Source organism: Myotis yumanensis, unplaced genomic scaffold (assembly GCF_028538775.1).
Source record: "Myotis yumanensis isolate MYYU_CA2020_CCGP unplaced genomic scaffold, mMyoYum1.0.hap1 SCAF_12, whole genome shotgun sequence".
In the NCBI taxonomy this organism is placed as follows: Eukaryota; Metazoa; Chordata; class Mammalia; order Chiroptera; family Vespertilionidae; genus Myotis; species Myotis yumanensis.
In genome coordinates, this window is record NW_027223763.1 from 42,258,923 (window position 1) to 42,273,665 (window position 14,743).

Sequence of the window (14,743 nt, forward strand, 5' to 3'; positions counted from 1 at the left end):
TATTAATGTTGTGATTATTTCAGTGATAAATGATAAATCTCCAGGCTAAAACTTCAATATCCTGCCACCAATACTTTGCATACAGAGTCTTTTTTCTTCTCTTTCAGTTACAAGGGCACAGATGGTTAATCTCCCCTTGAGCTCTGGACTCCTTCACCTCAGGGTCTCTCTAGAACTTATTTTTATCAATTATCTCCTGAAGGAGGAAAGATGGTGTTTGGGTCAGACCTGTGAGGAGAGTGGAGGATGACAGTTGCAGCCCCACTGGAGAACAGGAACCAGAACTATTCAGAGCCCACAGGAAAAATGCCAGGCAGCATAGAGAACCCAGAGGGGGCAAGCAGTCATGAAATTATGATGCATAGCAAATCCAGAATAGAAGGGAAAGGATACATTGTGAAGGTTCAAAGAAGATAAGAATACACTACTATATCAGTTATCTATCGCTGTGTAACGAATTACCCCAAAACTTGATGGCTTAATGGCTTAAAAACAACATTTATTGTCCCACAGTTTCTGTGGGCCCCAGAAATTAGTGAGTGGCTTATCTGGATGGTTCTGGCTTGGGGTCTCTCTTAAGGTCACAGTCAAGTCGTCAGTGGCGGCTGTGTCATCTGGGGCTACAGGACCCTCTTCTAAGAGGACTCCCTTGCATGGCTGTTGATTAGGAGTTGCTCACCGTGTGGACTTCTCCAAAAGGCCGCTTTATTAACATGGCAGCTGCTTCCCCCAGAATAAGTGATCCAAGAGAGGGCTAAGAGGAATCCTTTAATGACCTAGAATTAGAAGTCACATACCATTGCTTCTGTTTTCCTCGAAGTGAGTCACTGAATCCAGCCTAGACTATGGGAAGATTTTCAAAGAATTGGAACATATTTTAAATTTTTTTCACCGATACATGGTGATTTCTAAGGCACATAATCCCCTTTCTAACTCAAGGGTCATTTCCCACTGCCAGCAGGCCCTGTGTCAGGACAAAGGGAAGTGAGCCTATTCAAGGGGAAAGGCTGACATGAGAATGGTGCAACTCACAGCCCACGAGTTGAGCACACTTTCCAAGTGCTGCAGGAAGGTGTCATTGTTCTTCCCAGGGATTTTAGTGGGAGTCACAGAGATGAACTATGTGGGCCCTGTTTGGAGATGGACCCCTGGGTTTGCTGCTTTCTTGTTTGGATTGCTGAGCTGAGAGGCAGCAGCTGGGTTTCAATATGACCCTGCTTTATACCTAGACTTACAGCTGAGCTGTCTGAATAGTATATAACAAACCAGTGTCCCCACTAGCATAGGCCTCTCTGTGATTATAAGAACACACAGTGCCTTTCTTTCTTTTCATTTTATTCTCAGTCCCCATGTTTCTTTAACTCAGACACAGAGGTTGCTTCCCACTCCTCTTCTCTCCCAGAAGCACATGCCTGATCCTAAGAGAACCTCACCACTCCTTTGTTTCTCTCTCTTCAAAGCACAAACCCCATTTTGCTGCCTGCTGGTGCCTGTCCTGACCTCCGTATACTATACTTTCTAGTGGAATCATCTGGAAATAATCTGAGCAGCTGTCAGAAGGATTTTAATGCCCAACTAAGCCACTGGCAAAAATGTCCAGCAGCAAAATCATAATTTCCTTTATAAATTTATAATCAGGCTGAGTCCCCTATCTTCCCCCTAAATGTCTCCTGGTCTGTAAAGGAATTTATATGGGGTTTTGAGGAAAGAATGCTAGTGGGGCAAATTTGGCCAAGACACTTCACTTCTCTGAGCCTCTATAGTTTCACCTAAAAAATAAGCATGAAATGGATTAAGCCGTGTGAAAGTGTCTAACTCAGTGCCTGGCATAGTGTGGTCAGCGAGTGCTAATTTTCTTCTTGCCTTAATTAAAATCATAGTGCTATTGGGAGGGAAGGAATGACTCTGTGAACACCACCACCCCCTACCCTGCTACTTGCCTGGGCAATGCTCATACACACCTCACCAGCTAATAAGACCTAGAATTGCAGAAGACCTATAATTGATGACTCAAAAACCTGACTCAATTCAGTTCAGTTTTGTTCAAGAAAGGAGTCACTGCCCTTTCATTGTAGAAAGCACCACAAAATAGAAGAGATCCAAGGACATGAGCACACTACTTTTTTTTGTAGCCAGCACACATAGAGGGTCATTGTTCTGCACTAACTTGGGGGAAAAACACAATTGTACTCTTCAACACAGAGTGTTCAGACTCAATTTTAGAGCTAGAAAGCCTTTAGAAATATAGTCAAGTCATCTACTTTATAGATGAGAAAGCTACCATCCAAAAAGTTTCTTTCACTAAATACATTTTTAATATTTATTGTGAGATATTACCTAGATGTGAGATTATATGTCTCCTCAAGCTGGCAGACTCATACTTACCACATTCATTTTCTCAAGACACTCTTAATAAGTAAATGAATGAATTCAAAGACTTGTCAAAAGTCACAAATTAGTAACAAGAGGACCTGGAATTAGAACCCCCATATGACTCCCCATTATGTACTCCTGGGTTCGACCAGAACATTCATGAAAGTAGCTAGGAAAACTCAAGCAGGTCTGATCAACCCCCAGGTGATCAGCTCCCAAGTGATCGATTTAAGCCCATTTGGAGAAAATAAATGCAGCACTCTGATACCAGCACATGAAGGACGTTTCATTTGTCCACAGTGTCTCTGGATCAGTCCCTTTCTGGCAATGACACTGACCTTACAGATGCCTTATATAAGGGATCTTCACCTCTATTACCCCCTTAAACTGCTCCTACTTCATTGCCTTTTTGTTTCAGAGTCAAGGTATATAGGCCTTGGAACCAAAATTTTACCAATCTGTACAATGGATTAATGAGTGAAGAAGTCTCTCATCTACTCTTAAGGTACAAGAAAGAAAGGCAAAATGTCATTGCATAAAGGTATTCTGGCTCATAATACCCGAAGGCTACTAAGTGTCTAAATTCCATTTCTAACCAAATTTCCCTTCTGGATCTAGATACTAGTGTATTCACCAATTATAAAAGATCAATTGACAAGTAGGCCTTTCAGACATTAATCAGCCTATCTCAACCCCTATTCCTCATCTGAACTATAAAGCACAACAAATTATTCGAGTGACTCTCTTCTCAGTACTCTCAACAGTGGTACCTAACTTGGATCATCCTTTATTCTTAGGAGAGAAGGTGACCCATTCCATACAATGGGTGCTGTAGGTCATTAGGGCTTGACTCTCTCAGGAAACACTGGCTGTGGAACACAGTAGAGTAATCTAATATATCTATAAGTCATGAACATGTCAAGATTGTTCTTACCATGCATGTGTAGATGTGCATGTACATACACACATACATATACACACATTTTGATAAAGGCCTCTTTTTATGAGCTCTTAAAAATAAAAGTTGATGTATTACCTCCAATATTTTGTCAGAGATAAAAATTCATTTGTATTTTATGTAATGCAAAGGCATTATTTTTCTCTATTTGAAAAACATAACAAGAAAGGCAGTAAATCTTGTAGATATGCAAATTGAAACTCAAACAAAAACAGACTGTTGGGATGTTTGTAATGAAGAACATCAAGTGGATTTTGTAGGCAAGTTGGACCAAAATGCATTCCTCTGAAGTATTCGGGAAGTTACTTCCTTCTTTGTAGTTAATCAACAACTAGTTCTAGAGCATCACCCTCGTAAATGGCCTGGGAGGACATGGCAAAGAAAAAACACTTTGCATATTTTGCCAACTGATGGCTAATGGTTTTTGCCTTTGCTTACATTGCCCCATTGAAATCTCTTGTGGAAAACAAAAGTCTGTGATTTGTCTACCATTTCCTTTTGGTCACCAGTTTGCGATTAGAAAATCACTTTCTAGTTGGTAAAATAAAGCAGAGTTTAAGAAGGAAATTACCCTTATAGATTGCCTAACAAGAGCCAGGCATGGTGCCATGTATTTTACACATAATCTCATCTAAGGTAAGTGGTTTTTTCTTTCCCTCTTAAAGATTAAAAATATGAGAATCAGATTTTTGGAGAACTGGGTTTCTAACAGATTTCCGTGGCTCATACATTCAGAATTGTTCTAGGATTCAGCATATCGTCCTCCAATGATGACTAGGAAATAAATTAGGACATTTTAATTATTTAATATTTATCTCCCCTATTCAGCAGACACAATTTTTGTCAAAATATGATCACCTTTCCTTTACCCTATATATAAGATCAAAAGAAATTGGAAGCAGCAAGATGAAGAAATTAAAATGCCTGCGTGATACTGTATCCCTGACCTTCTTGTCATGACTGATTCAAATGTGCTAGTATTCCCAAAGAACTGGTGTGCCATGTTCCCCAAGAAAAGAAGGTCAACACTCAGAAAACAGAAGCACCAGTGTCCTTAGAACCCTGTGGTGAAGGAAACAAATACAGAGAATATAGTCTGATGATTTAATCATGTCCTTTTATTCTCAGATTATAGGGAGTACATGAGACTGGCCCAGAATTATTTCCTGCCTGTCTTCATTTGAAAATGTCACTTTCACTGATGGTCTTTAATTAGGTTCTCGGGAATTATAAAACATGTCCTCAAGTCTCAGCTAGAACAAACGTCTGGGTTCACGGTCGTGCAGAGTTGAACTTCTAGAAAATCTACTGTCCCCTCTTCACGTCTTCTCGTTGGCATGGAGCCTGCTGTTAGAAAACAGAGAACAATAACTAAAGCAGTAATGGCGAACCTATGACACGCGTGTCAGAGGTGACACATGAACTCATTCTTTTGGTTGATTTTTCTTTGTTAAATGGCATTTAAATATATAAAATAAATATCAAAAATGTAAGTCTTTGTTTTACTATGGTTGCAGATATCAAAAAATTTCTATATGTGACACGGCACCAGAGTTAAGTTAGGGTTTTTCAAAATGCTGACACGCCGAGCTCAAAAGGTTCGCCATCACTGAACTAAAGCATTTTCTTTTGTCCAAAAGCACCAGGCAGAGGCACTTTAAGAAGTGGAAAAAGTCATTCTGCTAAGCCTCATTCAACCAAGCATTAATATTTATTAACATCCACTCTGATGTAGAATGAATGTTTTATGATCAAAAATGAATAACAACAAAATGGGAATTTCAACCACAAGTGACCTACTCTTCCACTGATGAAGAGCTCAGGATGGAGTTAGCCAGCCATTGTCTCTGTATTTAGGGGGGACTCTCATTCAGTAATGCAGACAAAAAAGTAATTGAATACCGCTCCATGTGATTACTGGAAACAGTACTCACAACGTTCTGGGCTTTTATCAAAAACAGCCAACTGAAATGAAGCAATAAATTAATGTTACGTTAATGCTACATAAACAAATGGGACATACAAGAAAAGAAACGCAGAATATTTCAAAAGCTCAGAATTATACATTTTAACTTCAGATTAGATAAACCCTCAAACAATTCGGAAAAGAGAGACCTTTTTTTTCCTATTTTGAACAAAAGCATGTCTGTCTCAAGTTGTCCTATTCATTCATTCACTATTTATTGAGTAGATTGTGATTGATAGACACATAGCAATGTAAAGTTTCAAAAGAAGCATCAAGGTTTAAAAAAAATGAATTGTGTGAGATCTTTACTATTGCAGACTTTCTTTGTTAAGTTAGTTTGTAATTCCTTTTAACAAACCACTCAATCTTACTACACCTTTTTTTCATGGTGAGTTATTACATATTGAGTAACATCTCACCTTCATAGGTAATGGACACACTGCACAAAGGCACAGAAATAACGACCCCATAGTTTGTATTTCTGTCCTGTCAATTTCAATTATTCAATGCAGGGAAAACGTAATGGCACCATGTGACAGTGAACTTGTTGAGTCTTTGTTTTCATGGTCTTGAGAGAAGTTTCTACATAAGTACTTTAGCAGTAGGTTTTCAACACATATGGTTTTCATTGTGTGCAGGCAGTGTGGAAAGGGGAACTGAGCACAGATTTGGAATCAGGCAGGCCTGGGTGTGAATTCTGGTTCTATGTGCAGCGAACGCTTTAAAAAATCTACTTTACCTGTTTCTTCATCTACAAAATAAATATAACAGCCTCTACCTTGTCAGATTGTTGCAAGGAACATAGATAATGTAAGTAAAGCAACTAACTCACAACAGGTTTTGCTTTCCTTTTATTTAAAAAATCGGAAAGGCCACACTAAGAATTGTTCTTTTTTAAGTAATATAATTCGCCATGAAGTTAAAAGAATGACAACAACAAAAATGAGACAGTGATGATCATTTTGAGCCTGATTCATATTCATCTCATGAGGCAGTTATTTTACATTCAATGTTTATTTCCACTTAAACAAGGTATTGAATAAGAACAGTGTGGATATGAAATAACAGAATTTCAGATTATTGAATAGGCTTAACAGAAAAATTCACTCCTCCAACCCCCAGCTTTCACCATCCTCCAGAATCATCATTGCTCTGCTGTGTCTACTGAGGTATGCACATGATAGAGAAGAGAAAGAAACAAACAAAAATAACTAAATTTAAAAATTATTTTTAGTTCCTCAACAAATAAAAGATCAACTTCAAAATGAAACAATCCTTCATGTGCCAGTTTTTGAGCACAACGAAAGTACAAACTCTAGTTCTGTATGCATCCAGTAAATAAATACATAATTCTTTCAGCATAATCTTGCTTCACATAGAACATTCACCACAAATCTTGCTTCTATCCCAACCAGTATTAGGGAGAGGAAGTAGACTGTGCTTTCACTGCACCAAAGGATTGGTTTTCCTTCTCTCTCTCTCTTCTCTCTGCCCATTTCTCCTTTTAAAATGCTGCTTTCTTTTCTCTGACTTCTGCCTCTTCCCTTTGAAATCCTGCAGGTTGTCCGGCCATATCAGACCATGTCCAATCCCATGAGCAAGCTCACTGTTCTCAACAGCATGCATTCCCACTTCATTCTGGCTGACAACGGGACCACTGGGAAATATGGAGCGGAGGTGAAACTCAGGAGACAGCTGGAAAAGCATATTTCGCTCCAGAAGATAAACACAAGTAAGTAGCTACTTTTCCCACTCTCATGCCTCCTCAGAAGTGTGTTGGAAGTGATTAACTTTAAGTACAGCATGCAGAAATACTATGAAAACTTGAGCAAGTTTCAAGAATGGATCATTATGATTTCTACTGGGCCAGTTGTTAGAATTAGAGGAAGTTGTCTAGAGGAGGACAATTGGGGGCCTAAGGAAGGCTCACACACTTGATTAGCGGACTCCATCTCATTTATCATGCATGAAAAGTTCAGCCCCTTCTGGGGTTTGTAGATGCAGATGAGCTTTTCTCTCCAAACGTTTCCTGCATCTTTTACACAAAATGTTCTTAAGGAGGAAAGGCACCCTAGGGAAATTGTTTCTATTTATTACACTATTTTTGATAGCTAGAAAAAAATACTTGGCTTTGATCTTAGCACAGGTATGGCTGTGTGAAGGTATTCCAAGGGAACTGACATTCTCTGAACTAAAACATCACGTGTAACCATCTTGATCAAACTTCAATTCCGTCTCATATGTATTCATTCATGGTCTCATGATACGTATGTATTTAGATATATGTATACCACATGCTATGTATCCGATGGTTACACTAAAGTTCTCTCTTCTGTATTTCTGTGTTCTATGCTTTATCGTGTACACATTTGTTTTAACTGTGAAGAGTAGCATTGTAACGACAGCACTGCTCCCCCGCTCACTAAGTGCCTGGCATTTCCATGTGATAGAGGTATGAAAAGAATCTACTGTCTCTTCTCACAAAATAAAATTCAATTTGTTTTCACAAAGTAATACGCGAGGCTTCTCGGCAGGCTCAGACTTTGTGGTCCCGTCAGGGAAACGTGAATTGAATCGATTGAACTTTCAAAGCCTGCAATTCCAAATAAGAAAAAAGTTCTCTCTGGCTGGATAAGTTCTCAAAAGTTCAGTATAATGTGGTTCAACTTGTCCAAATGGCTGTTCTCTTCTCTAGCCTTTTCTCTGCATCTGCGTTATAGCAAGTGGGGTTTCCTTGCTATAACCACCTTTCTCCCAGGACTGGAATGTTCAGCCTACGAGACCACAACTTCTTTTTCTTATTCTCTCCTTTCTGGTTTTACTTTTGAGGGACTGCTGCTATTTAGGCAGTCAACTCTCACACCTTCATCCTTTTCATAGGAAAGTGTAGAACAATAAATTTTAGTGTAGGCCTGAAAGGAAAATTGTATTAGTAAACTCTCTTCTATCTAAGAATCCTCAACTGTCTTTGGAAAGGGAAAACATGGTATTATCCTGAAGGAAACATCTTTTGGGGGAAAAAAAGGGAGAAAAGACTAGAAAATGCTATAAAGCACTATAACCAAGGGGTGGTAGGTTTTGTTATCCTAAAATTGAATGTTATTATAATATTCGATAGAATGGATAAATGTTATGTAGCTAGTGTTATCTGTTTAAGTTTTTTATAGGCCGTAGCATTACTTTTTTTTACACCCTCAGATTAAGGATGAGAGCCTATCTGGGAGTCACCTGAAAGCTGAAGAAGTGGGAGGAGGGTGGACAAGGAGCAAATTCACTCAAGTTTGGCTCAGTAATGAGACAGAATCTGTCCAGACGAGCCAATCGGGTCATTATGTCAGCCCCTGGTGGCGGCTGAGACAGTCAGTCAGTAATGTTAGGAGGAGAGGTAGGTGTGATTGTATACATTATACACCAGCTAAGGGCTGCCCATTTGAGTTAAAACCTATCCAGTGCCTCCCAGGCTGCCCAAGGAAAGGATGTTCTATTCTAATTGGTCAGCCCCTAATTTACTCTGCTGATAGTTAGACGCTATGCCGTCATACACTATCCCACTCTCCCACAGAAGTACTGCCCCTCACCCATCACACTCAGGATGTCCAAATATATACTCAGCATTTCGTCATTAAGTGTCAATCCTCCTCACTGCTTATGAGTGACCTGCATGCCACAGTAACCTTCCAACAAGTCTATTTTCCTACATAATGATGTAATCTTCTGGAGAGTATTTTCCTTAAATATTAAGTGAATCCTGCTCAGGAGACCTTTAAACCGTTTTGATCAACAGGCCAGTTATCTGCAGTAGCATGTTACAAGCACAGCATCTTCCATATGTATACTACGCTGGCCTCTATGATCTCATCTCTCCCCTCCCTCCACTCCTTCCTGCTGCCAACAGTCTGTCCTGAGTTTCATCATTGGCCATTGAAGGGCTTTGTTTTTAAAGGAGAATCCTTTCAGATGTGAACAGTTGCCTGCTTTGGAACACTCTTCCATTTGCAATTTTCTCAACTTCACATTTGACATGCAAAGCCTCAAACCGTTCTGATCATGCGTTTAGTAAACAAGTATTCCTTGAACTCTTATTTTGTACCAGTCATGGTGAAGGTCTAGAATAACAGCAGTAGACAACTCGTTGAGCTTAAGTCAAGAGGGGCAAACAGAGAAATAAGTAAATAAGTAAACAAGTAAATATATGATGCCTGGTAATAAAAAGCACTATTAAGAAAAAATAAAGCAGAAATATATGTGCATGTGGACATGTGTGCACATGTGTGTGTGCATGTGTGCATGTGTGTTGGGAGGATAGTGTAGATTAGGTGGTCAGGAATGGCCTCTATGAGGAGGTGATGTGATGTGTAAGCAGAGGCCTGAAATCAGGGAGCCAGCCATGGAAAGAGCATTCTGGGGGGGAATTAAAGCAGGTACAAAGGCCCCAGGTGTTCAGTGAAGAGCAAGAAGACCTGTGTAAGGAGTTGGAATTTATTCTAACAGAACTTTGATCTGGTAAGTTACAGGGCCTCCCTTATGGTTTAAAGGAAGCAACTGCAATAATGGAGAAGAGAGATGGCAGTGGTTTGAATTAGGATGGCAGCAATAGAGGTGGCAAAAAGGGTTATAGTCAAATATTTTTTTCTTAACTGATCTTCTTTTTTTTCTTTTTCTTTTTTTCTTTTTTTTTTTTAAATATATTTTATTGATTTTTTACAGAGAGGAAGGGAAAGAGATAGAGAGTTAGAAACATCGATGAGAGAGAAACATCGATCAGCTGCCTCCTGCACATCTCCCACTGGGGATGTGCCCGCAACCCAGGTACATGCCCTTGACTGGAATCGAACCTGGGACCTTTCAGTCCGCAGGCCGACGCTCTATCCACTGAGCCAAACCGGTTTTGGCAACTGATCTTTTTTTCATGTAACAAATTTTACATAACCTAAAATTTACCATTTCAACTATTTTAAGTATAAGTTCAGTGGCATTAAGTACATTTCATTATTGTGCAAAAAATCATGGCTCTCTATCCCCAGAACTTTTTCGTCATCCCCAAACTAAAACTCCGCACCCATTAAACACTATCTCCCCATGCCCTCCTCCCCGCAGACCCTGGTAACCACTGTTCTACTTTCTGTCTCCATGAATGTTCCTATTCTAGGTACCTTGTGTAAGTGGAATCATTTTGGTCCTAGGATATATTTTGAAGGTAGAGCTCAAGAGGACTTGCTAATGAATTGAGCATTTGGGGTAAGGAATAGACACATCAAGGATGCTGCATGGTCATCCATAGAGATACCATCGTATTCTTAAAATAATGATACCAGGTTAGAGTCTAATGAGTATGTCTTTACAGAAAAGAAAAGGGAGTTGAGGATAATTCTCAGGGGAATTGGAATGAGGTCTTTAAGAAGGAGGGAAGGGGTGATATTCAGTGCACACATGAAAATTCGGCCTTAGGTAAAACAGGATTAATTTTATCCCGTGTAGCAGAAGTGAAGGCAGGGTATCTGGGTGCAGGTGTGGGCAGGATGGAGCATTTTCTGGTGGGAAGATCAGATGGGTTTTGTAGACCCACTTGATATTTGTGACCAAGAGTTTAAAGTGCCATGAATCATCAGGGTTGTGTGTTTTCTCTCCACCCATGTTCAGTTTGAGTAGTAGAATAAGCATAGAGCTGGGTTGAGCACACTCTGGGATTTTGTCAGGCAAGTACAAAAGAGGGAGAGAGAAACTATATGTACTCTATATACATATATCCAAAGAGTATTATCCCAAGTGTCTCTGGATGAAAGCAATGCTGTGGCTGACAGTCATGAGAATATACAATCATTCATCTAAAAGACCAGACTGAGGTACAGAGAGGTGGTTAAATGAATGATCAAAAGTGACCTAAACCTTTAGTTCAGCAGTTCTCAACCTGTGTCGAATGACCCTTTCACAGGGATTGCCTAAGACCATCCTGCATATAAGATATTTACATTATGATTCATAACAGTAGCAACATTAAGTTATGAAGTAGCAACAAAAATAATTTTATGGTTGGGTCACAACATGAGGAACTGTATTTAAAGGGCCAGAAGGTTGAGAACCACTGCTTTGGTTAGTATTGCCAAACATCACATATACTAAGCTTGAACTAAAATAAGCAAAAGTCCATAATAAACAATACCTCCTACTTATTTTATTGATGTTCACATCGTCACACAAGTTGAATCAACTTAGCACATTCCTACATCCACCTATGTGGATGTGTAAATATATGTGGCCCGGTGCACAAAATTTGTGCACATTAAAAGGGAATTAATTAGAGGAAATATATTAATATTGCTATTTTCCCGTTCTCTATAATAGAAGTGTCAGAGATGAAAGAAAATTAGTAAAATGTATATGAAAATCTCCCTTCTGTCAGAGTCTGGGGCGCCCCTCCCACCTGCATGCGCCTCAAAATCGCACGAGACCCAGACCCAGCTGGCCCTACCACTGTCAAGCCCTGCCGGGCAGGGGCTAAGCCTCAGGTCCCCCATCAAGCCCCACTGGGCAGGGGGCGCAGCCTCAGGCCCCACACCCCACCACGAGGGCAAGAGGGTGCGAGGACATGATAACCATTTGCATATTAGCTCTAATTATATATATATATATATATATATATATATATATATATATATATATATAGATTAGAGGCCTGGTGCACACATTCAAAATAATAAAGGTTTTCTTTCATCTCAAAATAATTTTGAAGGAAATCCAGACATTCATATAATTTCATTATCATAAATATTTCATCCATAAATATTAAAGTACCAAAACATTTTTTAACTTGTATTGGCAAAATGTAGGGTAGATTTTAGAAGTATTTCCTTAACTCAGTGACAACATAATGGCAAACATTATCCAAGAACTCTTTAACAATTCTTTCAAAAAATTAAAATTTTATTATTTAATTCTAAAATGTATCCAGAAAATTTGACAATAATCTTTTCAAGTCCTAGTTCTACTCTTAGCAGGCCAAAAGCCATTTAAATATTGCCCAGCAATTCTTTAAAAGGAAGATTAGAAAAATCCCCAGAAATTGTGACTTTCTTTCAAGAGTTAAGAGGGGAGAATATAGCATCTGGGAAAAGAGGAGACCTTTGTTTATCACCAGTGACAATAAGCTGACAGTGGCAGGGAGACCTGGAAGTTCAGATCATCATGGCTGTGACCTTAGACAAATTACCGTATTTCTCTTAGATTTTTGTTTCTGCAACTGTGAACCAGGGACAATATTCCCTCACAGTGTTGTGATTAAATGAGACAGCGAGTGAAGGACCTGTCATGTGGCACTTCAGAAAGATTGGGTGCCTTTCTGACTTCAGGGCACTGTGGTCCCCCAGCAGGAAGCCATGTCCCATGTATATATGGCCTGACTGCCATCGGTGCCAACCTGAGACCCAAGCCCTTTCATTCAAAGTCCATCAGAGTCTAGGGTGTTCATCAGGATATCTCTACCACACGTGGAAACTGGCTGATTGTTAAGAAGCCATGCATCCTTGAGTCCAAAGGGGGAAATGAGGCTCACAATTATATTCTGGAACATGTCATCCAGCCTCTGCTAACATTACTTATTGAAGTGTGATTGATTTACATTCTCAGTCGTTGCAGCAATAACCAGAAAACTCCTTTGTTTTTTCTGTATTATTGAAAATATATTCTAAACTGTGTTATTCCTCCTGCCTGAGCAAATAGAGAATAATGAGAAAATTTAATCTTTCTTTAGAGATTCAAGCTATCCCCATGTGTTGGAGTAATCATAACGAATGTCAATTAGGTTTGTTGAGTCGCTACTTGGAGGTGTCAGATCTTGTGCTAAATGTGAATTGGCCAAGAATATATCTTAAAAGCTTAGATTTGGTCCAATATCAGCTTTTTTTTCTTGTAATTTACCACTTTATTCAAAAAGGTGGATAAAATGGGGAAAGAAGACAGGAATCTAGTTTTCTTTGGGCTAAGTTTGATTAAAGTGTTACTCCTTTGTATGTGAATTTTATTTTAGATTTGGCTGAATGCAAATTTTTATTTGGATTACATGTCTAATTATATTGTGAACGTCAACTTCGGTTGTAGGATATTTCCTTGTAAGACTAGAATTTTCTGACTTTATCATCTCCCTACTATAAAGTGGAATCTGCGTCAGACTAAATTCATAGTCCAAGGCATCATAGATACAGTAGTTACAGGTATACCTATTTTGTGACATTAATTGATAAGAGTATCTGGTAGGTTTAAATTTCCTTAACCAGTGCTTTTGCTACTGTCAGGATTTTCTTGAAAGAGAATTTGATGTTCTGCTCTTCCTTTGTCCCTTTGTAATGACTGACATTTGAGGAAGCCACCAAGAATACTTTTCTCTAAAGCAGCAGATTAAAATGGGCTTGGCATTGCTAAGTAAACAAGTAGCAGAAATGATTGCAGAATTCACAAAGCATAATTAAATTTTATATTTGAGGATATTGCTATTTAGAGTTTGCTGGAAAGCATGTTTTATTGTTCAGTCCCTAAGCCAGCACACCTATTCATTTATGACTGTGTACGTACTCACACAAACTAACAAAAATAATGATAATAATATTGTCTCTCAGCAGTATAAACTATCATTCCTGAGATGTTAAGCCTTATTATGGGAACAAATATTTCCCCATTCCACTGGCTTGTATGATAGATGAGCCCCATAAACATTCTAATGAACAGAGTGAGTCAACAGTGGTAAAGTATAATCGGTTATATGAGATTTTATTTTAAAAAGCTCATGCCCTGACCAGTGTGGCTCAGTTTGTTGGTGCATCATCCCATTCACTGAAAGTTTGCAGGTTCAATTTCTGGTCAAACCTTCAAACCTAGGTCGAAGGTTTGATCCCCACTTGGGACACATATAGGAAGCAACCAATCAATCTCTCTCTCTCTCTCTCTCTCTCTCTCCCTCCCTTCCTCTTTCTCTAAAAAAAATCAATAAACATATTCTTAAGTGAGGATTCAAAATAAAATACTAAGTTCATCTCTGTGAGCTGACACAACTAATTTAAAGCATTTCATTTCAGTGAAATCTCCATAATTAGAAAGAAGTACTTGTGACTGCACCATTTATACCCTAGCTTCCTTACCGTCATTTTTTGGTGATAATTCTTAAAAATGGCTGTAGTCATCCTCCACCAGGTTGACATTGCCTCCTCTAGGAGACATTTAAAAATATCAGGGGGATTTGGGATTGACACAATTTCAGGTGCTCCTGAATGGCACTGGAGAGGAGGCAGGAATGTTAATATTCTACCACACGCAGGGCAGTTTCACATGAAGAATCACCTGGCCCAAATGTCAATCATATGCCTTAGGAAACACTGCTCTGACTATGTTTGTTTCCTTGAGTTTTTTATTTGTTTGTTTTTCCCAAGTATTTCTAATAGCTGACTCAGCAGGGCCAC

At 39.1% G+C, this 14,743-nt stretch overlaps 1 protein-coding gene across 7 annotated transcripts in view; it reads left to right on the forward strand.

Moving 5' to 3' along the window:
- TRPM3 (transient receptor potential cation channel subfamily M member 3) overlaps positions 1-14,743 on the forward strand; it is a 773,499-nt gene that overhangs the window by 562,310 nt on the left and 196,446 nt on the right. For all 7 annotated transcript variants that reach the window (XM_070431513.1, XM_070431508.1, XM_070431509.1 and 4 more), the window contains exon 6: positions 6,858-7,029. In XM_070431513.1, coding sequence (XP_070287614.1) covers positions 6,858-7,029 — 172 coding nt within the window. The remainder of the gene's footprint in view (positions 1-6,857; positions 7,030-14,743) is intronic.